The 27,074-nt window shown below is 49.5% G+C and overlaps 1 protein-coding gene across 1 annotated transcript; it reads left to right on the forward strand.

Annotated features, from left to right (window-relative positions):
- Positions 1-1,728: 1,728 nt before the first annotated feature.
- On the forward strand, positions 1,729-21,523 carry LOC119976774 (zinc-binding protein A33-like). Its single transcript, XM_038817531.1, has 6 exons — positions 1,729-2,253; positions 7,638-7,733; positions 7,814-8,047; positions 10,547-10,569; positions 10,885-11,039; positions 20,553-21,523. The coding sequence occupies exons 1-6, from the start codon at positions 1,840-1,842 to the stop codon at positions 21,086-21,088; spliced, it is 1,458 nt and encodes a 485-aa protein (XP_038673459.1). The 5' UTR covers positions 1,729-1,839; the 3' UTR covers positions 21,089-21,523.
- Positions 21,524-27,074: the final 5,551 nt, after the last annotated feature.

Below are 27,074 nucleotides of genomic sequence, written 5' to 3' on the forward strand. Positions count from 1 at the left end.
GTGCCCCGGTTTCCTCCCACAGTCCAAAGATTTGCAGATGGGTGGATAAGCCTATTGTCCTTTCGTGTCCATAGGTTGGGTGGGGAATGCAGGGCCAGAGCAGGGATTGGGCCTAGGTAGAGTGTTCTTTCAAAGAGTCAGTGCAGACTCGATGGGCCAAATGGCCTCCTTCTGCACTGTAGAGATTCCATGAAATCCATCTTAAATGAGCAATCCCTTATTCTGCGACGATGTCCTCTGGTCCTACTTTCTCCCATGAGTGGAAAAATCCTCCCAACATTTACCCTGTCTAACCCCCAATAATCTTGGCTGGGATTCTCCCTTCTGGGGACTAAGCTGGCGCCGAAATGATGGCGCGAGTTCGTACGTGTGCTGAAGGGCTGGCGTGATCTCGCGCGTGCGCCGAACGACGGGCGTGATTCCGCATATCCGTAGACCAGCCAGCGTATTTTGACACATGCGCGGGGGGTTCTCTTCCCCATAGGGGGCCGGCGCGGAAAAAAGAAGTGCCGCCACGGAACAAGCCCACTCGCAGATCAGTGGGCCCAGATGGCAGGCCAGGCCACCGCGGGGCACACTCGTGTTATCGGATCCACCAGCGCCCCCCTGAGGACCGCCCACGCATACTCACCTGCCAGGTCCCACCGATACATGAGTTGAGTGATTCATGCCGACGGGTCTGGCCAAAAATTGAAGGCCGCTCAGCCCCTTGGGGCCCGGAGAATCGCTGGGGGGGGGGGAGCCGCTGTCAACAGCCCCCGTCAACAGCCCCCGACCGGCATGGCGGGAATCCCACCCCTGCCCGAAAAACGGCGCCAGAGAATACGGCAGCCAGCGTCGGGGCATCGGGGCGAAATTCGCGCTGCCCCCCAGGGTTTCTCCGACCTGGCGGGGGTGCGGAGAATCCCACCCCTTATATATTTCAATCATATCACCTCTCATTCTTCTGAACTCCAAGCAGTACAAACCCAATCTGTTCAATCTTTCCTCCTATGGCAGTCCCTCCACACCTGGGGTCATCCCAATAAACATCCTCCGTACTGCCTCCAATGATATATCTGTCCTGCAATAAGGGGACCAAAACTGCACCCAGTATACCAAATGTGGCCTCAATAGTACCGTGTACAGTTGCAGCAACACCTCTTTCCTTTTAAACTCCAGTCCCCTTGAAATAAAAGCCAGCATTCCTTGACATTCCCTATTACCTTCTGCACCGATATCCTAACTTTCTGGGTTTCATGAACTGTCAATTCGCTTTGTGCTATGAATTCCTCCCTCCCTAACAGCACTGTGGGTGTACCTACAACACATGGACTGCAGGGGTTCAAGAAGGCAGCGCACCACCACCTTCTCAAGGGGCAATTAGGGATGGGAAATAAATGTTGGCCCAGCCAGCGACGCCCACACCCCACAGAAGGAGATGAAAGAAAAATGTACAAGTCGGTTGCAGCACAATAAAAAGTTGATTTATAAACCCTTAACTATCCAGGAGCCATCCGCTTCCCGCAGGTACACTTGGCTCCAGGCTGCAGTAAGTGTGGAGCGAAAGGAATTTCAGTTGATGGAGGAGCGGTTGGCATTCCATTCCCCTTCAAGCCCAAATTCCAGACTGACTACCTGACGTGCATCTGCACAGTTGCCGCCGCCCAGTTTCGAATCCTTTGGGCGTGATTGTGATTTGCAGCTCGACATTAATCAAATGATGAGTTGTCAGTCAATTCTGCCAGCTGACCAACATCCCTATAAAAAAGGAGAGATTGCGAAGCGAGTGTCACAATAAACCGGGAGGATTGAAACGGTCCTGAATCTGAGTGGTCAAACAAGGAACTACATCTGAAGATGGCCGTCAGTAAAGACATCTTAAACCTGAGTGAGGAGTTAACCTGCTCCGTCTGTCAGTCTGTGTTTGTGGAGCCGGTGCGGCTGGACTGTGAACACAACTTCTGTAAATCCTGCATCCAGAAGTGGTGGGAGAACCAGGATGAGGATGTGTCCTGCCCCGGATGTCAGCAGGTTCTCCCCCAGAGAGGTTTTACCCCGAACAAGGTGTTGTCCAATCTCTGTGAGGAAGCTCGACAACTGGAGAAGAACCTGAAGCACGCAAAGGAACAGTCTCAGTGTGAGGAACATGGGAAGAAGCTGGTGCTATTCTGTGACGAGGATCAGACCCTCCTCTGTGCCGATTGCAAAGAATCGGACACGCATTCAGGCCACGAGCTCCTGTCGCTCCAGAGAGCTGAACAGAAATATAAGGTAAGGGTCACTCAGCAGCTAACATGCTAGTTCTTGTGGTGTGGAGATGCGTGTTAATGGAAATGGATAACAAAATGGTTGGGTTGCCATCTCGCAGGGTAAGAAATGCCTTCCCATGCTACCGTTTCACTGCTTCCCTGTCGGAACCAGATGACTGTGAGGAACACGGGGAGCACAAATGAACATCCAAATTAGAATCAGGAGTAGGCCACTCGGCCTCTCGGCTCCACTATTCAATAAGATCATGGCTGCTCTGATTGTAACCTCAACTCCACATTCCTGCCGACCCCGATAACCTTTCACCCTGTGTTAAACAAGAATCTATTGAGCTCTGCCTTAAATATATTCAAAGAATCTGCTCCCCTACCTTTTGGGGAAGAGGGTTCCAGGGATCTCTGAGAGATAAAATTTTTACCCATCACTGTCTTAACTAAGCGACCCCTTATTTTTAAACAGTGACCCCTAAGTTTAGATTCTCCCACAAGAGGAAACATCCTCTCCACATTTACCCTGTCAATGTGCCTCAGAATCTTAAAGGTTTCCCTCAAGTTACCGCTTCCTCTTCTAAACTCAAGTGGATACAAACCTAATCTCTCCAACCTTTCCTCCTAAGACAACCTGCCTATTCATGATATGAGTCTAGTAAACCTTCTGTGAACTTTTTCTAATGCAACGTATTTCCTTAAATAAAGAGAGCAATACTGGAGACCAATATTGCTCACTGTATTCCAGATGTGGTCTCACCAATGCTCTGTACAACTGAAGCATAACCTCCCTACTTTTGTGATCAGTTCCCCTCACAATAAATTACAATGTTCTGTTTGCTTTCTTAATTAATTGCTGTACTTGCATACTTGCCTTTTGAGATTCATGCATCAGGAGACCCAGATCCCTCTCTACCTCAATGCAGCTCAGTGAGGAGACAGAGAGGGAGCAGTCACTGTGTGAGGAACATCAGGAGAAGCTGATCCTATTCTGTGAGGAGGATGAGATTCTGATTTGTGTCAATTGACTAGATTCTCCCCACACTGAGCCCCACCAATGCAGAAAGGCAGTTCCAAAGTACCAGGTAAGGGGACGCAGATCACAAGAAGGAGGGAGTGGATAACTGAAAATCAGCTTCATTACAATATTTCATAGAACATAGAACATACAGTGCAGAAGGAGGCCATTGGGCCCATCGAGTCTGCACCGAACCACTTAAGCCCTCACTTCCACCCTATCCCCGTAACCCAATAACCCCTCCTCACCTTTTTAGTCACTTAAGGGCAATTTATCATGGCCGATCCACCTAACTCGCATGTCTTTGGACTAAGGGAGGAAACCGGAGCACCCGGAGGAAACCCACGCAGACACGGGGAGAACATGCAGACTCCACACAGACTGTGACCCAGTGTGGAATTGAACCTAGGACCCTGGCACTGTGAAGCCACAGTGCTAGCCACTTGCACTACCGTGCTGCCATCAATTTACGAACTATGAAAATCAGTTTTGTTACAATATTCATATTAAATAACTATAAGAAACAAGTTTCATTACTATACTTACATTAAATAACTGTAAGAAACTAGTTTCATTAAAATATTTACATTTGCTAACAAATGAAAATCAGTTTTATTACATTAAATAACTATAGGAAATCTGTTTTGCTGCAATATTTACATAAATAACTGTTTGAAAATTAGTTGCATCACAACACGAATATCTGTATATCGAATTAGGAGCAGGAGTAGGCCACTCGGCCCTTCGATCCCACTCTACCGTTCATGCCTGATCTAATTTTAACATCACCCCATATTCCTGCTTGTCCCAGAAAGCCTATGATCCCCTTGCTTATCAAGAATCTATCAACCTCCGCTTTCAAATATTCTAAGAAACAACAGTGGTGTAAGGAAAATGTTTTGATGCAGTGAGTGGTTAGGATCAGGAATGCACTACCTGAGGGTTTGGTGGAAACAGATTCCATTGAGCTTACAAATAACATTGGGTATGTGTTTGAAGAGAAACAATTGCAGTGTTAAATGGCGAGAGATTGCAGAGCCCTGAGGTGCAGACGGATTGTTTATTGTGTTTCCAGGGAGAGAGTTCCAAAACCTCACAAACCTCTGACAGAAGTTTTGTTTTCCTCACCCCGGTCTTAAACGGGCGACCTTTTATTTTTAAACAGTGACCCTTCGTTCTAGTTTCTCCAACAAGAGGAAAAATCCTGTCCACTTTCACCCTGTCAATACCCCTCAGGATCTTAAACTTTTCAAAAAAGCTGACTCTGATTCCTACAAACAAACGTAGCCTGTCCAAACTGTCCTCATAAGGTACCCAGTCCATTCAATGTATTATTCTGGTAAACCTTCTATAAACTGCTTCCAATGCATTAACATCCTTCCTTAAATAAGGTGGCCAGTGCTGTACACAGTACTCCAGATGTGGCCTCACTAGTGCCTTGTATAACTGAAGCATAACCTTCCTGTTCTTGTATTCAATTTCCCTCTGTAATATCCCGCCCGGATACTTGTCATCCCAGTGCTTCTTGCAGAGTATAAGCTCACCCACTAGGGGCAGGCTATCTCAATTACCCAATGTATATAAGGTCGGGCAGTAAGACACTGATGAGAGAGAGGAACCTGCTAGAGATCTATCGTAATGTATATATCGTTTGTGTAAATAAAACTTTATTCATATATTACTCAGTGTGCGCTCCCCATGTCCTTATTAAACCCTCACAATAAATTAGAACATTCTGATAGCTTTCCTAATTACCTGTACAGTAACCTCTTGTGATTCATGCGCGAGGATATACAGATCTCTGATTCTCAAAGGTTTGCAACCTCTCACCAGTAGACAATATATTTTTTAATTCTTCATGCCTAACTGGACAATTTCATGCTTTCCATGTTGCCAAATGTTTGCCCACTTATTTAACCTACCTATGAATCTTTGTAGCCTCCTTTGATATCCTCTTCACAATTTACTTTACTACCAATCTTTGTGTCATCAGAAAATGTATCATTCTTACATTTGATCCCTTCATCCAACTCATATATAAATTGAAAACAGTTGAGGCCCCAGGACTGATCCCTGTGGCACCACTCATTACATCATGCCTCCCTGAAGAAGACCCATTTATACCTACTCTACACTTCCTGTTAGCTGTCCAATCTTCTATCCAAACAATTATATTACCCCAGACCATGAGCTTTTATTTTCCATCATAACCTTTGATGTGTCACTTTATCAAAGGCCTTCTGGAAATCTAAGTACAGTACATCCCCTTTCCCACAGCACATATTATTTCTTCAAAGAACTCAAATAACATTTTTAATAATACCTAACATTTTCCCTACCATAGATATTGGGAATACTGGCCTTGTTTCCTCATTTTTTTAAAATAAATTTAAGAGTACCCAATTCATTTTTTCCAATTAAGGGGCAATTTAGCGTGGCCAATCTACCTACCCTGCAAACCTTTGCGTTGTGGGGGTGAAACACATGCAGACATAGAACATAGAACATAGGACATAGAACAGTACAGCACAGAACAGGCCCTTCGGCCCTCGATGTTGTGCCGAGCCATGATCACCCTACTCAAACCCACGTATCCCCCCCTCACTCTTATTTAGGACACTACGGGCAATTTAGCATGGCCAATCCACCTAATCCGCACATCTTTGGACTGTGGGAGGAAACCGGAGCACCCGGAGGAAACCCACACAGACACGGGGAGGACGTGCAGACTCCGCACAGACAGTGACCCAGCCAGGAATCGAACCTGGGATCCTGGAGCTGTGAAGCATTTATGCTAACCACCATGCTACCGTGCTGCCCCAACACGGGGAGAATGTGCAAACTCCACACAGTGACCCAGAGCCGGGGTCGTACGTGTGACCTCGGCGCTGTGAGGCAGCAGTGCTAACCCACTGCTCCACCGTGCTGCCCTGATTCCTGCTTTTTGTCGAAGAGCCATAGTGTGCTATTTAATAGGAAAAAAAAGTCCCATTTTGTGCACAAAGCGGGGTGTTACTTGGAGCCTCCAATGGAACTTTGTTTCTTTTGTAGCTTCTGCGGGGAACACCTCACTGAGGCCGCACTTACGTCACTTTGTCACTGTTGGGAGAGATCGAGTGTAATTTTAAATGCCGCCCTGATCTCTCGGCCACCACGCCCTCCAGACTCTCCAAAACCCCAACCTACTGATTAGAGTGCCCTTAAGCAGCTCTTCACCTCACAAGGGCAGGGCACTCCCTGGCCAAATCCCCAGCATTGGCAACATGGCAACTCGGCACCTTGGCACTGCCGGCCCAGACCTTTGGACGTTCCCCTAATATCCTGGCAGTGGTACCTGGGCACCCTGGCAGATTCCAGGGTGGCACTGCCAGTCTGCCAGGGTAGTGCTTCCAGGATGCATGGCTGGCACTGTCATGGTGCCAGCCTGGAATAGCCACAGTGCTTGGGTGGCATTGAAGGATCCAGGGCACTACCCTGTCTAGATCCTAACTACCCAGGGGGGCTCCAACACCAGGTATGGGATCTCGCTTGTCAATGTGTGCATGGACCAGTGTTAAACAGTACCAAGCCAAGGTCTCCCAGGTGCGGCAGTTTGATCCCAGGCAATGGGATAATGCGGTGCAGACATATTTAAGTGAAGCTAACTGTTCACTTAAATATGCAAATCAGGATGACACCCAGTGAGGGCGAGATCCAGATTGTGACATCTCATGAGGTCTCGTTAGATCTCTCAAAGCGACCGAGCATCGCAAATCCCACGAGATTTAACAGCTTCATCGCACCTGACACGGTGGTGCGGCAAGACCATTCAGTCAGACCCATAGGGCGCGATTCTCCGCAACCACGATGGGTGGGAGAATAGCGGGAGGTCCGCTCCCGCACCTACCGCTATTCCCCCCCCCCCCCCCCCTCCGAAAATGGCATGTCCGGTTTTGCAACACGCCGCTCGGAGAAACGCGGGCCGCCGTTTTTCACAACAGCGACAACCACACCTGGTCACCAGCAGCCGCAGACCAGCGGGGCGCGATTCCCAACCCCCGTCTAAATCCCGGCTCTGGAGAATTTGGCAGCCGATGGGGGCGGGATTCACCCTGCCGCCCAGCGATTCTCCGGTCCGGCGGGGCGGGGGGGGGGGGGGGGGGGGGGTCGGATATTCATTAGACTTTTAATCCCAGATTTGTATAGAATTCAAATGGCACCATCTGTGGTGCGAGTTGAACTCAGGTACACAAAAAATAACCCTGGGCCCCTGGATTACTAGTCCAGTGGCAATACTGCCTCCCCCATAAAACCAGCATCTGGTTAACAGACCTATCCCCACAGTTTTTGATATAACAGCAGACATTACAATGAACCTTGCTGTGATCTCATTCCATTTTTAGGATCAACTGAAATCATCCTTGGATTCCATGGAGAATAAAAACCAAAGCAAAAGTGAATTAAAACAGCAGCAGGAACGGGAGATTTCAGAGCTGGAGGTGAGGATTACTTCAGTTCCCTTTAAACACTGAAACCCTTTAACAACCCGCTGTTTAAATGATCTCTCTCACTGTCACAGGAACTCACTGGATCCCTGGGAAAAGACATCTCCGCAGAATTTGCCAAATGCCATCAACACCTTGAGAAAGCAGAGAAATGTTTAATCGAAGAGCTGAACAAACAGAAGGAGGAAGATCTGCAGCTGATGAAGGAGAACATTAACAAAATAGAAGGGGGTCAGACGTCACTGAAGGAGAACACATCCAACCTTCATTCAGACTTCAAGGAGCAAGACAGCATCACTTTTCTCAAGGTGACCTTTTACAACCAGATCCCAAAGCTGTTGGTGTCATCGCAGACAGCATTTTATAATATCGGGCTCAAAGCCTGTCACAACAATGCACAATGTGCAGCATTAATAAGGAGCAGTCAGGATTGAACTCAGTGTGTTTGAGGAGACACCTGCACTGTCAGCACCTCATGCGGGGGGGCCTTATAGAAACATAAAATTATGACGGGAATAGATAGGATAGAGGCGGGCAGGTTGTTTCCACTGGCGGGTGAAAGCAGAACTAGGGGCATAGCCTCAAAATAAGGGGAAGTAGATTTAGGACTGAGTTTAGGAGGAACTTCTTCACCCAAAGGGTTGTGAATCTATGGAATTCCTTGCCCAGTGAAGCAGTTGAGACTCCTTCATTAAATGTTTTTAAGATAAAGATAGTGTTTTTTTTTGAAGAATAAAGGGATTAAGGGTTATGGTGTTCGGGCCGGAAAGTGGAGTTGAGTCCACAAAAGATCAGCCATGATCTCATTGAATGGCGGAGCAGGCTCGAGGGGCCAGATGGCCTACTCCTGCTCCTAGTTCATATGTCCTTATGTTCTCACACTGGCTGCAGTATGACTGGAACTAGAATAAAAGGTACCACACAATAAATTAATGAATAAGGTCAGGAAATGTGGAGGCGGGGACAAGATGTCAATGTTGAGAAAGATTGATGTTAATAGCAAAATAAAGATAAGAAATAAGAAGAACTGATCAGTGAACCTTCAAAGTGTTTTGCAGCAATATCCATGATTTTGGTGGGGGAGGGGGGTGGTAATTTATGTGCTATCGCATCAGTGGAACCCACAGAATTCCTCCAGTGCAGCAGGATGCCAGTCGGCCCATCAGATCTGCACTGACTTTCTGAAAGAGCACCCTACCAAAGCTCACGCCCTCCGCCTATCCTCTTCACCCCAACCAACCTGCACATCTTTGTACAGTAAGGGGTAGTTTAGCATGGCCAATCCACGAATACTGCATGGGCGGGATTCCCCCACTGGAAAATGAGCGACAATCACTCCAGACTTTTTCCTTGTAGGTGCGGGGTGATTCTCTGTTTTCCAGGGCCCTAGCAGAGCCCCGGCGTGTGTCCGGCAGTTCTGGCTGCGGACGGGGCCCTGTTAGCCAGACCGTGCGGCCGCATGCAGGTCAGCACATGCGCACGGCGGCCCATCTCGGCGCGGGTGGAGGAAGGTAGGTCCCTCCCAGATCGCGATGGCCCGCCAATCAGTGGCCCCCGATCGTGGGCCTAGACACTGCTGAGGCCCCCCCCTAAGAGTCAGATACCTCCCGCCCTCCACCAGGACCGCCACCACGGCCAGCGGGTCCCAGCTCCCGCCGGGTGGTACCACATGTAAACCACACTGGCGGGGGGTTCAGCCGGTCGACCGCGGAGAATCGCCGCGCACGCGGGACTGCCGGGTCCACGGAGAATTGCGTAAGGGCTGTCGCGCTGGATTTCTGGCGCGAACGGCTATTCACCGCCTCCGCGCCGGGTGCGATTCCATCGCAGAGCGTCGAGGAATCCCACCCCTCATCTTTGGACTGTGTGAGGAAACCGGAGCGCCCAGAGGAAACCCAGGTAGACATGGGGAGAATGTGCAAACTCCACACAGACAGTCACCCAAGGTCAGAATGGGGATTGGGTCCCTGGTGCTGTGAGGCAGCAGTGCTAACCACTGTGCGACCATGCCGCCTGGATTCCTTCACATTTTACCAGAATCACTGACTTAACGGGCAAAATTCTCCCCCCCCCCACGACGGGTGGGAGAATAGGGGGAGGGCCTTCCCGACTTTTTTGACGCCCTCCCGCTATTCTCCCCCCCCCCCCCCCGCCGAAATCCCGACCCGAATCGCTGCCGCCGTTTTTTTACGGCCGGCAGCGATTCTCAGCTGTTAGAAGGGCCGAAGTCCCAGCCCTTTACGACCTTTTTACGAACGGCAAACACACCTGGTCCTGCCGTTCGTAAAAACGTCGTGACAAACTCGCAAAAAATAACCATGGCACGGCAGTACCACGGCCGTGCCAAGGGTGCCATGGGCCCGCGATCGGTGGGCACCGATCGCGGGCAGCGGGCCCGATGCCCGCGCACTATTTATCCTTCCGCCGCCCCGCAGTATCAATACGCGGGGCGGCTGAGGGGCAACCCGGCCCGCGCATGCGCGGGTTTCGCGCAAAAACGCGATGACGTCACCCGCGCATGCGCGTGTGGAGTCTTCCCACCTGCGCATGCGCGGCTGACGTCATATGACGCGTCAGCCGGCGCTAACTCCGGCAAGCGGGCTTAATGATTTTCGTTAAGCCCGACTTGTCGGAGCCTCCGACGTCGGGCTGCTAGCCCCGACGGGAGACCAGAACCGGGCGGGTTTTACGGCAGTTTTACGATTTCTCCCGTTTTGGGAGAATTTCGCCCTACATCTTTGAAAATTAGAATCAAAATAGCACATTGTTTATATTTATTAAAATGTTTCTGATTCTCTATCCTGCAGGAACTGAAAAGATTGAGAGAAAGGTGAGTGTCTGATCTAAACTCTCACATGGTTTGCAAAAAAATAAATTTCGAGTCCCCAATAGTTTTTTGCAATTAAAGGGCAAGTTAGAGTGGCAAAATCACCTACCCTGCACATCTTTTTGGGCTGTGGGGGTGGACCCATACAGACATGGGGAGAATGTGCAAACGGACAGTGACCCAGGACCGGGATTCAAACCGACTCCTCAGCACCGTGAAGCAGCAGTGCTAACCACTGCACCGCTGTGCTGCCTGTTTTATATTGTGTTCACAGTCTGTATCGAGCAGAGAGTGGTAACACCAATCCCATTCAAACAGGAACGCGGATGAAGCGAAGGATGGGGATGAAGCGAAAGATGCGGAGAAAGCTGAAGATGAGATGATACAAATGGTTGCCAGACAGAAATACACAGGATTTCAAGGTCCTTTTCTCTACACAGTGTGGAAGGGAATGAAGCAGATTGTCTCTCCAGGTAAGAAACCCAACAGCTTTGTAGACATTTTCTGCACAGTATCTTGCTCTCTTACCCCTCTCCTGAAGCTGCTGCCTGTAGCTGTGTCCAAGTTCTAGAATCCCAGAGGGAATCAAAGAATGGGTTCTGCACAGTGAGGCCATTCAGCCCAGCATGTCTGTGCCAGCTCTCTGAAAGAACAACCCTTCCACTGCCAGCACCACCACCCCCAACCCAACACCACGCCCACACCATCCCACAAATACCCGTCGAACCCCCCTCCTTCTCCACCCCCCGCCCTCCATCTATTCCTCCATGTCTAGCAAGTCACCCTGCAATATTTTCTTCTCTTCAAATATTTATCCAATTCTCTTCTGAAACCACAAAGGAATCCAACAAACTCTCAGGCAGTACATTCCTGACCCTAACCACTTACTGCATTAAAAAATGGTGGGCGTGATTCTCTGATCCTGAGACTAAGTGTTGATACCTTCGTAAATGCTGTCGCGTTTTACAATGGCGTCAACAGGCTCCAAGGAGAAGCGATTCTGAGCCCTACAGGGGGCCAGCACGGCTCTGGGGCAACCCATGCCGCTCCAGCTGCTGGTACCGGCGTCAAATGGGCGCCGCGGGTCTGCGCATGCGTGCTGCGAATGCGTGCATGCACGGTAGCCTCCTGGCCCCGACGCAACATGGCATAGGGCTACAGGGGCCAGGTCGGAGCAAAAGAAGCCTCCAACCCGAGAGGCCGGCCCGCCGATCAGTAGGCCCCGGTCGTGGGCCAGGCCATAGCGGAGGCCCCCCCCGCCCGGTTCGGCCCCCCCCAGGCCGCCCCCGAAAGGATGCACGCCGAGGTCCCGCCGGGTAAGACCATATGTAGACGCCGCCTGCAAGACTCGGATTGTTTTTGCGGGCACTTGGCCCATCCCGGGCGGAGAATCGCCGGGGGGGGGGGGGGGGGGGGGGGGGGAGGGGGGGAGACCACGTAGAGCGGCCCCACAAACGGCACCGCACCGACCGTGCTGACGCCAATGGCGCCGATTCTCCACTCACTGGAGAATCGGCGGACCAGTGTTGCACGATTCGCGTCCGGCCTGCCGATTCTCTGACCCGGCGAGGCCTGAGAGAATCCCGCCTGGTGTTCCTCATACCACTGATGACTCTTTGGATCAGTTTGGATCAGTGATCACTGATTTTCGACTCTAACAGCAACGGAACCGTTTCTCTTTGATTACTCTAGTCTCAATTCATTTATGATTTAACAATCTCTATTAAAACTCCTCTTTGGTTTCCTCTTCCCTGAGGAACTCCACCCCGGCCTCTCCAGTCTATCCAAGTAATCAAAATCGTCCGTCCCTCAGCTCACTCTCAGAAACCTTCTCACGCACCCAGCCCTAAAACGATCGTGTCCTTCCTAAAGTGGTTCTTCCTGATGTCCGATTGTGGACACAATACTCCAATTGAGCCTGTATGTCGTGCAAATGTTTTGTATGCTTTTGGAATTGTGTTCCGGAAGGATTTATTGTACCTTCCTCGTCTTTGAATTCTACTTCCCAGGTTTTCTTTGTGGAGTAGGGCCTACTTCAGTCACCTTTCTTTCCTTTTTATGTTTTTATTAAGGAACTTATATATATATACATCAAACACAACCCCAACCAAATAGAGAACAAACAGGAATTCACATAACAAATAAATAACTAACACTCCACCACCCTATCCTCTCTGCAGTTACCCTCCACCTACCCTGCTTCCTTTTTTAACCACAGAATTCCACCCTCCCCCCTTCCCCTGCTGACGTCTTAACTATCCTTGAAGTAGACAATAAACGATTTCCATCTCAGAGCAAACCCCTCCACAGTCCCTATCAAGGCAAACTTGATTTTTTTTTGAGCCTGAGAAATTCTGTGAGCTCGCTCAACCACACCCTTGGTTTCGGCAGCCCTGGGTCCCTCCATTCCAACAGAATCCGTCTCCGGGCTACCAGAGAGGCAAAGGCCAAAACTTCGGCCTCTCTCGCTCCCGGGGCTCCCGGGTCGTCCGACACTCCAAAAGTCGACACTTCTGGACTCGGGACAACCTTCACCCTGAACACCTCAGGCATCACATCAGAAAACCCCGCCAGAATCGCTCCAGTTTCAGAGACACCTTTCAAAATGGAGGCTATGACTCAAGTTCAGGATTCCCAGGCCCATTGCAGGCATTGGCAATTTTCACTGCCATAGGTAGGTGCAGATAGCAAGAGTACACCATGCACTCTTAAGTTGGCAGGGTCCAATTCAGAAGGGGAGTAGCGGCAATAGTTATCTCCTAGCCACCCCCCACTTTGACCCCCTCTGCAATTCAGTGAGTTTAAAACATAGTGCATTACTGAGTGAGTGGGCATGGAAGAGGCACAGAAGGGGGATGTGAAGGATCATCAAAGGGGTATCATGAGCATGGATAAAAGCACGTGGACATGGCAGTGGGGAATTCAGTAAGGGTGAGAGAGGATGAAGCACGTGAGGGGTAAGGGATAGAGTGCCTACCAGCATTTAGCACAACTGGGATGAGATCCAGGAAAATGGTGGCAGATCTTCTAACTAGCCTGGCACTCACCCAACCCAATGGCTGTCACATCCTTGGGTGCCTGGCTCGAACCGGTCACCCCAGAGCAAAGATTGCACGTGACGGTGCCCTTTAAATTGAGGCAGCTTCCCAACTCGAGCTATCCACCTTGATAGCCCTATGTCTCTATTTATACAGCTCAGGATCCAAAATACTTTAGTAATTATATTCTCAACCTGCTCTACCATAGAGTCATAGAGTTTTACAACATAGAAAGAGACCCTTCAGCCCATCATGTCTCTGCCGGCCATCAAATACTGACCTATTCTAATCCCATTTTCCAGCACTTGGTCCGTAGTATTTCAAATGTTCATCTAAATACTTCTTAAATGCTGTGAGGATTGCCGCCTCTACCACCCTTTGGGTGCAAATGTTTTTCCTCAAACCCCCTTTGAATCATCTGCCTGTTACTATTCTCCTTGGTTCTTGATGCAGGGAAATGTTTCTTGCTAGCTACCCGATCTATGCCCCTCATAATTATGTGCACCTCAGCCAGGTCCCCCTCGGCCTTCTCCAGCCTAAGCAGCCTCTCTTCATGGCTGAAAAGCTCCATCCCAGGCAACACACTGGTGAATCTCCTTTGCACCCTCTCTAGTGCAATCACATGGCAGCTTGAGTGATTTGTGTAATAAATCCCTCGGTCTCTTCGTTTTGGCATACCCTTCAGAATTGTATCCTTAGGTTTTCTTGCCTCTCTTAATTCTTCTTCCCAGAACTGCAACCGGGGGTGGCGGGGGGTGGGGGTGGGGGGGGGGGGGGGGTTGGTAGTCACTAGAAATGAAGGGATCGCCATTTAAAATAGATATGAGGCAAATTGTTGTCACTCAGATAAGGGGCGGGATTCTTTGGGAAGCGGTGGGGCGGGCAACTCCGGCGCGAAGGAGTGGCGTGAACCACTCTGGCGTTGGGCTGCCCCGAAGGTGTCGGAATCCTCCGCACCTTCAGGGGCAAGGCCGGCACCGGAGTGGTTTGTGCCGTGCCGACCGGTGCGGAAGGGGCTTGGCGCCACGCCAACCAGCGCCGGAGAGCCTCCGCCGGCAAGCGCGAGTTGACACATGCGCGGGAGCGCCAGCTTGTACTGGCGTCATTCCAGCGCATGCTCAGGGGGGTTAATCTCCACGCCGGCCATCGCGGACCATTACACCAGCCGGCGTGGAGGGTTAGAGTGCCCCCACAGCACAGGTCCGCCCGCGGATTGGTGGGCTCCGATCGTGGGCCAGGCCATCATGGGGGCACCCCCGGGGCCAGATTCCCCCGCGCCCCCCCCCAAGGACCCCAGAGGCCGCCCGTGGAGCAAGGTCCTTCCCGGTAAGTACCTGTCGTAACATACGCTGGAAACGGGTGGCTACTCGGCCCAACACGGGCCAGAGAATCGCCAGGAGGGCCACTACAAGCGGCTGCCGACCGGTGTGCGCGATTCCCGCCCCCGCCAAATCCCTGGCGCCGGAAAACTCAGCAGCCAGCGGCGGCAGGAGAATCCTGTCCAAGGTGTTTGAAGCAGAGCCTGTGAATATTTTTAGGGCAGAGCTAGAAAGATTCTTGGGAAGCAAGGGGGTGATAGGGTCTCAGGTGATAAGGTCGATGCAAATTTGAGGTGACTATCAGATCAACCGTGATCTCATTAACGGCGGCACTGTCGCACAGTGGTTAGCACTGCTGCCTATGGCGCCGAGGTCCCAGGTTCAATTCCGGCCCTAGGTCACTGTCCATGTGAAATTTGCACATTCTCCTCGTGTCTGTGTGGGTTTCATCCCCACAACCCAAAGATGTGCAGTGCAGGTGGATTGGCCAGGCTAATATGCCCCTTAATTGGCAAAACAAATTCGGTACTCTAAATTAAAAAAAAACCATGATTGCATTAGGTGGCAGAGCAGGCTCGAGTGGCTAAATGCTCTGCTCCTCCTCCTTGTTCCCATGTTCATATGTGCACTAAATTTCAGCAGCGAATTATTCACCCAGTCCTATACCTAAATCTATCACTATCCTCCTGACAGTGCACAAAGCTTCCAAGTTTGTGTCATCCACATTTTGAAACTGTGTCCTGTACATCCGAGTCTTGGCCATTAGAGTCCATCAGAACGAGCAGTGGGACTGCTGCCAAGTTCTGGGAAACCCCACTATATTCGCTTCCTCCAGTAACCTCAGCAATTGCAGTCAGGGCAATACTTTGAGTGAAATCTTCCACGCCTACCGTGGGCGGTGAAATTTAACATGTGGGGAAGGGGGCAGGGAGAGAGCAAAATGAAGCAGGAGGAGAAAAAAAAAATCAATTTGCCGATCGCAGGATGAAGTTTTTGGAACTTTAATGGCAGGCCCAGCATCCCGCACGGAGACGGGGAGCTCGTTTGTACACATTTAAATGAATTGCACACCCTTTAAAAGATCATGGGTGGGATTCTCTAATAATGCGGCTATGTCCCCACGCCGGTGTGAAAACCGGCGCCAACCACTCCGGTGTCAATGGCCCCCCAAAGGTGAGGAATTCTCCCCTTCCTAAGGGGCTAGGTTGGCGCCGCAGTGGTCCCCGCAGCTCCAGCCGGCGCGGAACGGCCCGTGTGAGTTCACACATGCGCGGAACAGCCGGCGTAATTCCACAGATGCGCACCGGCCCCCGAGCAATATGGCGGAGCCTAACAGGGGCCCGGCGCTAAGTAAAGTAGGCCGCACGGAACCAGCCCACCCGATCGCGGGCCAGGCCACCATGGGGACCCCTCCCACCCGGGGTGAGATCCCCCCACCCCCGTCCAGGACGATCCCCGCACACTCACCTGCCAGGTCCCGCCATGTGGGAGGTGAGTAATCCAAGCCGGCGGGACTCGGCCAAACTCGTCGGCCACTCGGCCCATCAGGGCCCGGGAAATCGCCGGGGGTGGGGGGCCACTGCCAACGCGCCTCCCCAGGGATTCTCCGACCCGGTGCCAAACACCAGGATTAAGTGCACCCTCCAAATGAAACAGAAAACATAGAAAATAAGAGCAGGAGGAGACCATTCGGCCCTTCGAGCCTGCTCTGCCATTCATTATGATCATCGCTGATCATCAAGTTCAACACCCCTGATCCCGTCTCCTCCTCATATCCTTTGATCGCCTTCACTCCAAGAGCGATATCTAACTGCGTCTTGAAAATATACAGGATGGGATTCTCCGGTCCATATTTTGTTCCCTCATCTAAATCATTACCATATATTGTGAATAGCTGGGGTCCTTATACCGATCCCTGCAGTACCCCACTAGTCACCGCCTGCCACTTGGAAAAAGACCCATTTATTCCGACTCTTTGTTTCACACCAGCCAGTTTTCTCTCCATCTCAATAGACTCCCCCTGATCCCACATGCTTAAATTATACATGCTAATCTCTTATGCGGGACTTAGTTGAAAGCCTTCTGAAAGTCCAAATAAACCACATCTTGGCTCCCCCTCATCAACTCTGAGAGTTACATATTCCCTGCTAGAGAGAAGCTCGTGCATTCAGAGTCAGATTTCCTGCACTGCATGCAGAGGAGTAATGGGCACCACGGCCTCTAAATTCTTTTTTTAACAAACAATTTTATTGAGGTATTTTTTGGCATTGTAAACAGTAACAATATACATTAGTGTGCAAATATCAATTACAAAATCATAGTGCAATATGAATTACAAAATCATAGTGCAGACGGCCTCTAAATTCTGCTGTGACCTCTGTTCATCTGTCCTGGTACGTAGATAGATATTCAATCTGTCCTGGTAGCATGGATGTTAGCACATTGTTGCTTTCCAGTTCTGGAAAACAAGATCACTGCCTTCCCTGGTCAGCTTGCAGGTGAACCTGCAGGGAGGTTTTGCTGAACTCTGGGGCCACACATTTTCAGCTCTGCGCTATTTCGTTATCAGCATAGATCTCCCTGCCTGGAAGGAAAGCCAGACTGATGCTCTTGGCATCCACTGAGCGAGTGGCACCTCGACCTTCAGCGGGAAAGGCGGTGTCGGTGACTTCTTGCCCACCCCACTGATTTGCAATGCCGCTCAGGCGTGCATGTGTCAAGCAAGAGGGTTAAAGGACATCAGGAAGAATAATGCGTTCATAAGGAACACTGATTCCCGCAGGGCTGAATGTAATGCACCACGTGTTTGGACGGGCTGAGCTTCCAATGCTACAGAATCATAGACACTAAGAGAATTTATCATAGCCAATCCACCTAACCTGCACATTTTTGGACTGTGGGAGGAAATCGGAGCCCTCGGAAGAAATCCACGCAGACAAGGGGAGAACATGCAAACTCCACAAATACATTCAGCGAATGTCAGAATTGAACCCGGGTCCCCGGCACTGTGAGACACCAGTGTCACCATGCCCCCCATGCTAGTTTGCAATAAAACGTTATATTGCAGGGCTACCAGTCGGAAACACACCTGCATTATTGCGTGGGCAGCATGGTAGCATTGTGGATAGCACAATTGCTTCACAGTTCCAGGGTCCCAGGTTCGATTTAGGCTTGGGTCACTGTCTGTGCGGAGTCTGCACGTTCTCCCGTGTCTGCGTGGGTTTCGTCCGGGTGCTCCGGTTTCCTCCCACAGTCCAAAGATGTGCAGGTTAGGTGGATTGGCCATGATAAATTGCCCTTAGTGTCCAAAATTGCCGATAGTGTTGGGTGAGGTTACTGGGTTATGGAGATAGGGTGGAGGTGTTGACCTTGGGTAGGGTGCTCTTTCCAAGAGCTGGTGCAGACACTATGGGCCGAATGGCCTCCTTCTGCACTTTAAATTCTATGAATGATAAATTTAAACGTGAATTTAACATGTAATTCAGCTGTTAGCTACTTAATTGACAGCAACTACTTGCCTTCAGTGTGAGAACTGCGCCATGCGGAGAATTTGTCTCTTCTGTGGTAAAACATGTTTGGGCAGGTTTGAAAGTTTCAGCTTTGCTGTTAATACATTAGTGACCACTGGGTGTGCTCCCGCGTAAGGGAAATCCATCCATTTTGATGTTATTTGCACCGGAGGCCTTTCCTATGATGCAGAGCGTTCTGGTCCTCGTCATATCCAGGGGTCTGCAGTCTCTGAAACAAGCAGACATTCTGCTCTCAGTAGGCGAAGGGGATGAGGAGGAGGAAGGGGAGACAAAGGAAGGCAGCAAAAGAGACTCAGAGTGCAGCGCTACTGTGTGAAGGGGACAGAGCAGCGCCAGAGCCCAAGGGTCAAGCAGCACTCAGACACCCACAGCAGATGTATAATAATAATAATTGCTTAATGTCACAAATAGGCTTCAATGAAGTTACTGTGAAAGGCCCCTAGTCGCCACATTCCGGCGCCTGTTCAGGGAGGCCAGCACAGGAATTGAACCTGCGCTGCTGCCTTGTTCTGCATTACAAGCCAGCTGTTTAGCTCACTGTGTTAAACCAGCCACATGTTAGTATCATAAACCAGTATGTTCTTATGCATAGCAGAGGAAGACTCAAGCTTTCAACATCCTCTGTGACAACACGCTGTGAGACGCTCGCAGCGGGGGTGGGGCATCTCATCCAACTGCGTTGCGGACTGCTCAATGTCTGTTGTATTGGAGGTCACTGTCACACTGAACCTCTTCACAATAGGCTTATTTCAGGCAGCCTGTGTAGATTTCAGTGGGATGACACAGCCCGTTGTACATCGTTCCACTAAGGTGTGTATAGATGTAATGCTTTCGAAGGGCTGGAAATTACATCTCCTTAACACAGGATAGCCAAAGTCAAATGGATAGAACCCGAGGATTTGCAGCAATTGTAGCTTTCCCTGGGTGCAGGGAACCATTGACTGAACGCGTAGCTATTCAGAATGTTGCTGTACAGCCATTCACTGTTATAAAGGAAAAGGGCTTCCATTCGATCAATGTGCTGGCGTGTGCAACCCTAATCAGTGGCTCGGGCAGCATTGTACCAGGTATCCTGGACAGTCACAGCTCACACATCCTCAGGAACTCAGATTCCACACCTCTTCACTGGCCCAGATTCCTTGTGAGGACTATGAGGTGATAAGGGCTCCGACAGTCGTCAATCTGTCCATGGAGGAAGCTTGGCACTCTGAAGAGTGGGTGATCACAGTACTCATGTCCTGGATGGACACCTCCACAGTGTTAGATCAGAAGACCCAACCTCACTAATACACTCACAAATCTTCACAGGCCTCACACTGAACTTTCAGCAACTGCTGCCTTGGGGAAGACTTCAGATGTATTGTTGTGTGATTCTGTGATACTGAGTATATCTGTCCATACACCAGTCTGTAATATCTGTTCACTGTACACACTGGAGTCTGGGAATATATCTAACTGTACACCGTACCCAGTCTGTAATATCTGTTCACTGTACACACTGGAGTCTGGGAATATATCTAACTGTACACCGTACCCAGTCTGTAATATCTGTTCACTGTACACACTGGAGCCTGGGAATATATCTAACTGTACACCGTACCCAGTCTGTAATATCTGTTCACTGTACACACTGGGGTCTGGGAATATATCTAACTGTACACTGTACCCAGTCTGTAATATCTGTTCACTGTACACACTGGGGTCTGGGAATATATCTAACTGTACACCGTACCCAGTCTGTAATATCTGTTCACTGTACACACTGGGGCCTGGGAATATATCTAACTGTACACCGTACCCAGTCTGTAATATCTGTTCGCTGTACACACTGGAGTCTGGGAATATAACAATTATATACCATACCATAAGGGAATCAGTGGTTATGGAAAGAAGGTAGGAGAATGGGGATAAGAAACATCTCATGATTGAATAGCGAAACAAACATTACAGGCCAAATAGCCTAATTCTGCTCCTATATCTTACGTTCTTATACCTAGTCTGCACTATTTGTTGATGTAGAAATTATGGGGTGAATTCAGTTGTAAAGGTTCACCTTCCCCTGTGTAAAATATTTATGATGCATTTTTTCTTTCCCACAGTTCCAGCCTGCCTTACACTGGATCCAAACTCAGCACATTATAGCCTCAGGATCAACAAAGAGCAGACCACTGTGTGCGCCACTAGCAAAATTAAAATGTCTGGTAATAACACAAAGGGGTTTGACAAGGCTCCATTTGTACTTGCGTCGCAGGGATTCACATCAGGGAAACACTTTTGGGAGGTGGAGGTCAGGGACAAGACTGCATGGGTTGTGGGCGTGACCAATGAGTCAGCCAATCGGAAGGGAAAGATAGAACTGGGGTCTGTAAATGGTTACTGGGCTTTGTGTCTGAGGGTTGATTGCGGCTATGTCGTCACTGAAAGCCCATCAGTCTCCCTGACTCTCAGTGTTGAGCCCAGGACCATTGGAGTTTACCTGGACTATGAGGGAGGACAGGTGATCTTTTACAATGGCGATGACATGTCCATTCTCCACACTTTCACTGACACCTTCACTGAGAAACTCTTCCCTTTCTTCTCACCTGGAAAGTTTGTTAAGCATGAAAACAGGGCTGCTCTGATGGTGTGGCATTAACTGCTGCTTCAAAGTACGGAGAGAATATTTCACCTCTCACACAGTAATTGTGAGAGACACCTGGAGGCAGTACTGGCGAAGGGGCTTGGCAATAGGTGAGTGGGCTTGGCGGGGGCAGGGGATGGTGAGAGGTGCCTGTGGGAGAAGGGAAGAAGAATTTTGGGCTGCTTAATTGTAATTTCCCTCTTGCTCTTGGCTTGAGATCATGGACATAATGTACACTGCCATACACGATGAAGATATTCCAATGTGGAATTCCGTGCCCATGCATCAACTGTCCGATCTGGAGCTCTTTGATATTTCCCCTGGGAGAGAGGCCCTGTTGCTCTGAATCCAGGGCCCATGTTTTAGATCCTAGCAGTGACACTCGCTATCAGGAAACTGGAGGAACAGGATCCCAGAGCAACATCACACTGTTCACACACAGGCGGGGGATAGTAATGGTAAAAATATATCAAATAAGTGTGAGCTGAGGATCAATAACATCACAGTCTGGGACATTGAGATAGTTAGGAGGCTTCAGCAAGTCTGAGCAAACCATGAACAGAGTAAAATCCTTTATATAGGGAATATTCAGGGATGGCCCAGAATTTTCAGGTAAGGGAACGGATTTTAGAAGTCCACCGCTTTTCTTATTTTCTTCAAAATAATTCAAAATCATTCATCAATTTGTAGTTATTGTTTAATCCTCATGTGGCATGTTTCTGCTATATAATAAATATTCAATGTTTACAAAGCCAAATTCTATGTCTGGAGTTTCTTTTTCGTCAAAAGGATCATCAAGTTAAATGGAAAGTTTCAACCCAAATATGCTGAATAAAACAGCAATTAGGGAGCAGATGTTGGATTGAGTCCCAGAGGCAGTGAGGAGTATGCCCAACCAGAGGGTGAGATGTCTGGTGTCAGAGGTTATGACATAGGGCTAGGTCATGGTCAATCATTCAGAGAGGTGCCAGGTGAACCTCCAAATGTGTACAAAGGGTGTACAGTTCTTCAGCATTTTTGACCTGGAGGTATTTGTAGGCCTTTAAGGCAATTGTGTCTCTGCTTCTTTAAGCTTTCTCCTGAGATATCCGTAGTTCGCCATTGGTCATAGGCAGTTTTCACAGAATTGTCATGGTGTAGAAGGAGACTATTTGGCCCATCATATCTGCACCAGCTCTCCAAATGAGTATTATGACTTGATGCCATTCCCCTGCATTTTCCATGTGCCACCGCACAATTTTCCCATTCTCCTTCCGTCTTGAATGCCTCGATTGAACCTGCCTCCACCACACTTCCGGGCAGTCCTTTCCAGACTCCAACCACTCGCTGTGAAAAGAAGCTTTTTTTCACATCTCAACTCGTACATGAACATGTTTTCCAGCTCTAAGTAGAGAGGAGCTATCAGGTTATTGCATGTTTCCCTCCGGAGGTTGCTTGAGGAATGTGGCACTATCTGGCAGTTTAAGGCTGCATGGTGCAGCAGTGTCTGAGTGCACGTCATGCTTCGGTCCAGGTGGAGGGTAGGGGTTTGGGAGACTGCAGGATAATGGACAGGGTAATTGAGTTGATGGGATAATGTCACGACTCTGACATTCCACATGGAATAACACTTGGACACAACCTGGGCTCACATCTCAGAGGCTGGGATTTCCTGACCTCTTGGAAACTCTGCCTTATCAAAGCAAAAATAGAATCAGAAAATGTGGCAAACATTCAGCAGGCCTGACAGCACCAGTGGAGAGAGCGAGACGCAGGGTTAATGGGCTCAAGTTTACACTTTCCTGTCTTTGGATTTGAAGGTGGGGGTGGGCAATATATAAAATCCACTGAGTGACCTATTTTGTGACCCCACCCTAGAACATAGAACATAGAACATAGAACAGTACAGCACAGAACAGGCCCTTTGGCCCTCGATGTTGTGCCGAGGAATGATCACCCTACTTAAACCCACGTAACCCGTATACCCGTAACCCAACAATCCCCCCATTAACCTTACACTACGGGCAATTTAGCATGGCCAATCCACCTAACCCGCACATCTTTGGACTGTGGGAGGAAACCGGAGCACCCGGAGGAAACCCACGCACACACGGGGAGGACGTGCAGACTCCACACAGACAGTGACCCAGCCGGGAATCGAACCTGGGACCCTGGAGCTGTGAAGCATTGATGCTAACCACCATGCTACCGTGAGACCCTGTTTGAAATTAGCACGGGGAGGTGGCAGGAGGCTGCTGAGGTCCTGAGAGACCAACTGTATGTCACTTAAGGGTCTCATCCCACCATTGTTTGTATTATACCCTGGACAGGGTGGTGGCCATGCCAAGCTCCAATTGCATGAGCTGGTGTTGGGCAAGGCAAGGAACAGCCCTTGTGGGCTCCTGGGCTATTTCGAGTGATTACGCCAAAGGTCACCTGCTCTTTAACTCTTCCATTGATCATTTGAATGCCCCCCCCCCCCCCCCCCCCCCCCGGCCCTCACCAAAACTGCATGGCAGAACATCTGGAATCCTCGGCGTGAGAATGCTGCCTGCAGTCCCCCATTTGTTTCCATGACAGTGTATCAAAAATTCTTCCTTCCAAAAACAATCCAACAGCAGAATAAACGCCCAAACAAATAATCACAGCTCCATCTTTTGTAATCTCTGAGATCAATATTTAGATCACTCTAATTCGACATTTTTAACGTTTATGACTGCCATATCAGCAGTCAGGTCCGGTTCAGCTAAACACATTCATAGTGGAGAGTAGATCTTGCTCATGTGAAGTTGTTCATTTTGGAAGGGAGAACAGAAACAGAGTATTATTTAAATGGAGAAAACCTGCAGAAAGCTGCAAAACAAAGGGACTTGTCAGTACTTATGGACGAAAGCTAGTACGCAGTGTAGCCATGCTGGCCACGCAAAATGGACACTGAGCCAAACTAAAATGGAAGACTGCTGGGAAACAGACAGTTTAGCCAGAACAGCAGTCTGCAAAGAGCAGTTTGCATTCTGCAGCAGCAGAAACCAGTTTGGGCTCAGGTGAAAAGACCTTAGCTAGGTGCAAATGGCAAAACGCTTTGCATGCTAATGAGGCCATCAGACTTGAACACCCACACAATAGATACATTTGGTTCTGAATGGACACATTCTAATCAAGACCCAGACATCGAGGCACCAGAAACCTCCAAACAAAAGGACATAAGAAACGCCCCCTCCATCACGGAGACCCCCTCGCATTGGGGAATTAATCCAGTATCGATAAGAAATTGATCCAATAGGTAGAGCCCGCCCGAGAAGAGGGAAGGACAATGGAACCCCTATAAAAGATAGGGACCTCGTGTTGTCCGGTCTGTTAAACCCGTGCTCCGGCTCTGACTGACATCTCGCATCCTGACTCCAGCCGTTGAGCACCAGCCGCCGAAACCGTAAGTTCAACGCTCGCTACGCGATCCAAGCCCACTAGACTCCCAAGTACCAGAACGCTTGCTGAAGGCTGCAGACAAAACCAGGACGAAGGCCTCGTTCTCTGACCTTGCCTGTTCCTGTTAGATAAGTATTCTGTTTGCTTAAGTTTAGTTATAGCTTAGTCTCTTAGTGTGCATGAGTATTTATTATAACTGTATAATAAATATTGATCGTTTGAACTTTACTAATCGGTGTATCGTCTTTATTACTTTGAACTTGACCTTGGAATACTTGTGACGTTGCCTATACGGCAACTGGCGACTCCAGAGCTAAATAATTACATAGAACAGAGCCTAGCAGTGTTAAGCACACGTCGAACTCGGAGGCGTGTTAATACACTCCAATAAACGCGTTTTACGCCCATAGTAAAACATGCAACATTTAGTGGCGACTCCGCCGGGACCCTGTTGTAAGTGGAAACACCACAGTGTCCAGGACCCTGAAATTTGAATTAGAACTCCAAATTGCAGAGAAAGAAAGAGATCACAAGTATTCAAGGTGTTCAAAATAATAAGCGAAATTCGGAAGTGTGTTTTAGTGCATGCGTACTAACAGGGCTGTAAGGTAAAACTGGAAGCTTTTTGTTGCGACAAACTTTCGGTAGTTTTGTGATCGGAAAATAGCGTAAGCCGTACCCTTTTTACGAAACACAACCCCAACAACCCCCTGTTCCAAATTATAAAAAGAGAGTCAGAGGAAATGGCCATGCAGGCAATGGAACGTCTGATGGATCCAGCAAAGTTTGTGGTCGCAGCGACCAGCAGCAGTAGCAGAGTAGGCCAGTGTCCCACGTGGGAGCTGGAACTCCGCAAATATCTGCAGGGAAAGGGATGGCCCCTTTGGAAAGAGTTTTGTGCAAATGAGGAGACAGGTCCCGGAAGTATAGGTCATACTTGGTGGGAGAACCTCTCTCAAATACACAAAAAGAGTTTAGGTAAAGCACGCAAGCCGATGGCGATTGTGTCCTGCTTGGCACAGTTGCGAGGCGCAGAGGAGGTCATCAGGACGCTCCGGGCAGATTTAGAGGAAAGGAACCGAATGAGTAAGGTCGATGTCAGGGACGTCGAGAAAGAAAACCTGGAATTAAAAGGGAAGTTGGCAGAGAAGGATAGAGAGGTGGATGATGCCAAGAGGGCTCACCAGTCTTGTCTAGCTCATCTGAGCAGTTCCCAGACCCAGTATGAGAAAGCCTATCAGGACGTGCAACGTGCCGTTCTGATAAGACAGGAATCGGAAAAGCAGGTGGAGGCATTGCAGAGGCAATGTTCCGATCTCAAAGCAGCTTTGAGAGCACTCCATGCTGCAACGACCGAACAAAGACAAAGCACAGTTGACCACGCGAAATGCAGGAAACAGATTGCGGAACTGCAATCTCTGCTTTCGGTGCAGAATGGCTTCCAAAGCACCTTTGGAGCACAGTTAGATGGGGAAAACGCCCCAGATTGGCAGGAATTAAGCGAGACAGCGCAGCGTTATGTTCAGGGAACATGTGCGCCAGCAGCTCAGCAGAAACGACAGGCACCCCAACCCCCCACAGCTCAGATCATAACCGCACCCATGAATCCCGTAACCACACAGAGGAAAGCCGAATCAGAAGGCGCCCCAGACATAACCTACACCACCCCTTTAACAGTAACCCAGCTAAGGGACGCTTGTGAAAAGATCACTCCGTTCCTCCCCACCGCAGACCCCCACCAGTTTTTCGCTAAAGTAAAACAGCAGGCTACCATGTACGGCCTGGATGAGAGAGAGCAGGTTAAGCTCACCGTGCTGAGCTTAGACCAGAGTGTAGTGGCAGCCCTCCCCGACCCACAAAACGTGGCAGGAGGCAGCCTAGAGGAGATGCACACTGCCATTTTAGATGCCATCGGGTACAATAGAGGTGACCCCGTAGAAGGATTGAATAAGTGCAGGCAGAAGAGATCCGAACACCCCACAGCATTCGCAGGGAGGCTGTGGATTCATTTCAGCGCAGTTTTCGGACAGCTAGATAGAGCGCATTTAACCCGCGAAAACATGGTTAAGTGGACGCGCACAATTATCTCACACGCAACAGAAGCAGGACAGAGCGCTTGCAATAGTTACGACCCCTCAGAAGAGGCCCATAACGAAAAATGGGTCCTGAAAAGATTGTCCCGCGCTTGGGAGCAATCGCTTCAGGCAAAAGGAAAAGTTACATTCCCAGAAGAGGCTCAGGCTGCTGCAGATATCCAAGCAGTCAGAGAGCACCAGAAGCCCGCATGGGTAAATGAAGGCAAGAGCAGCCCTCAACAGAAAGGACAGGAATGCTATAACTGTGGACAGTTAGGGCATTGGGCAAAAGAGTGTAATGCACCCCAGCGATCTCAGAGAGGCCAGCAGACAGGCACTCTGAACCGCAACAAAGCAAAACCCATCCACAATGTAGCAGTACAGTCAGGACCCACCAATGTGGACGAGACGAACTGACGGTGTTCGGGCTCCCCCACTTGGGTCTGTGACACACTATGGGACTCATCAGGGAGGCCCGTAGTCACAGCAAAAGTCAAAGGGAAGCCCATAGAGTTACTGTG

This window comes from Scyliorhinus canicula, chromosome 13, assembly GCF_902713615.1.
Source record: "Scyliorhinus canicula chromosome 13, sScyCan1.1, whole genome shotgun sequence".
NCBI classification, from domain to species: Eukaryota; Metazoa; Chordata; class Chondrichthyes; order Carcharhiniformes; family Scyliorhinidae; genus Scyliorhinus; species Scyliorhinus canicula.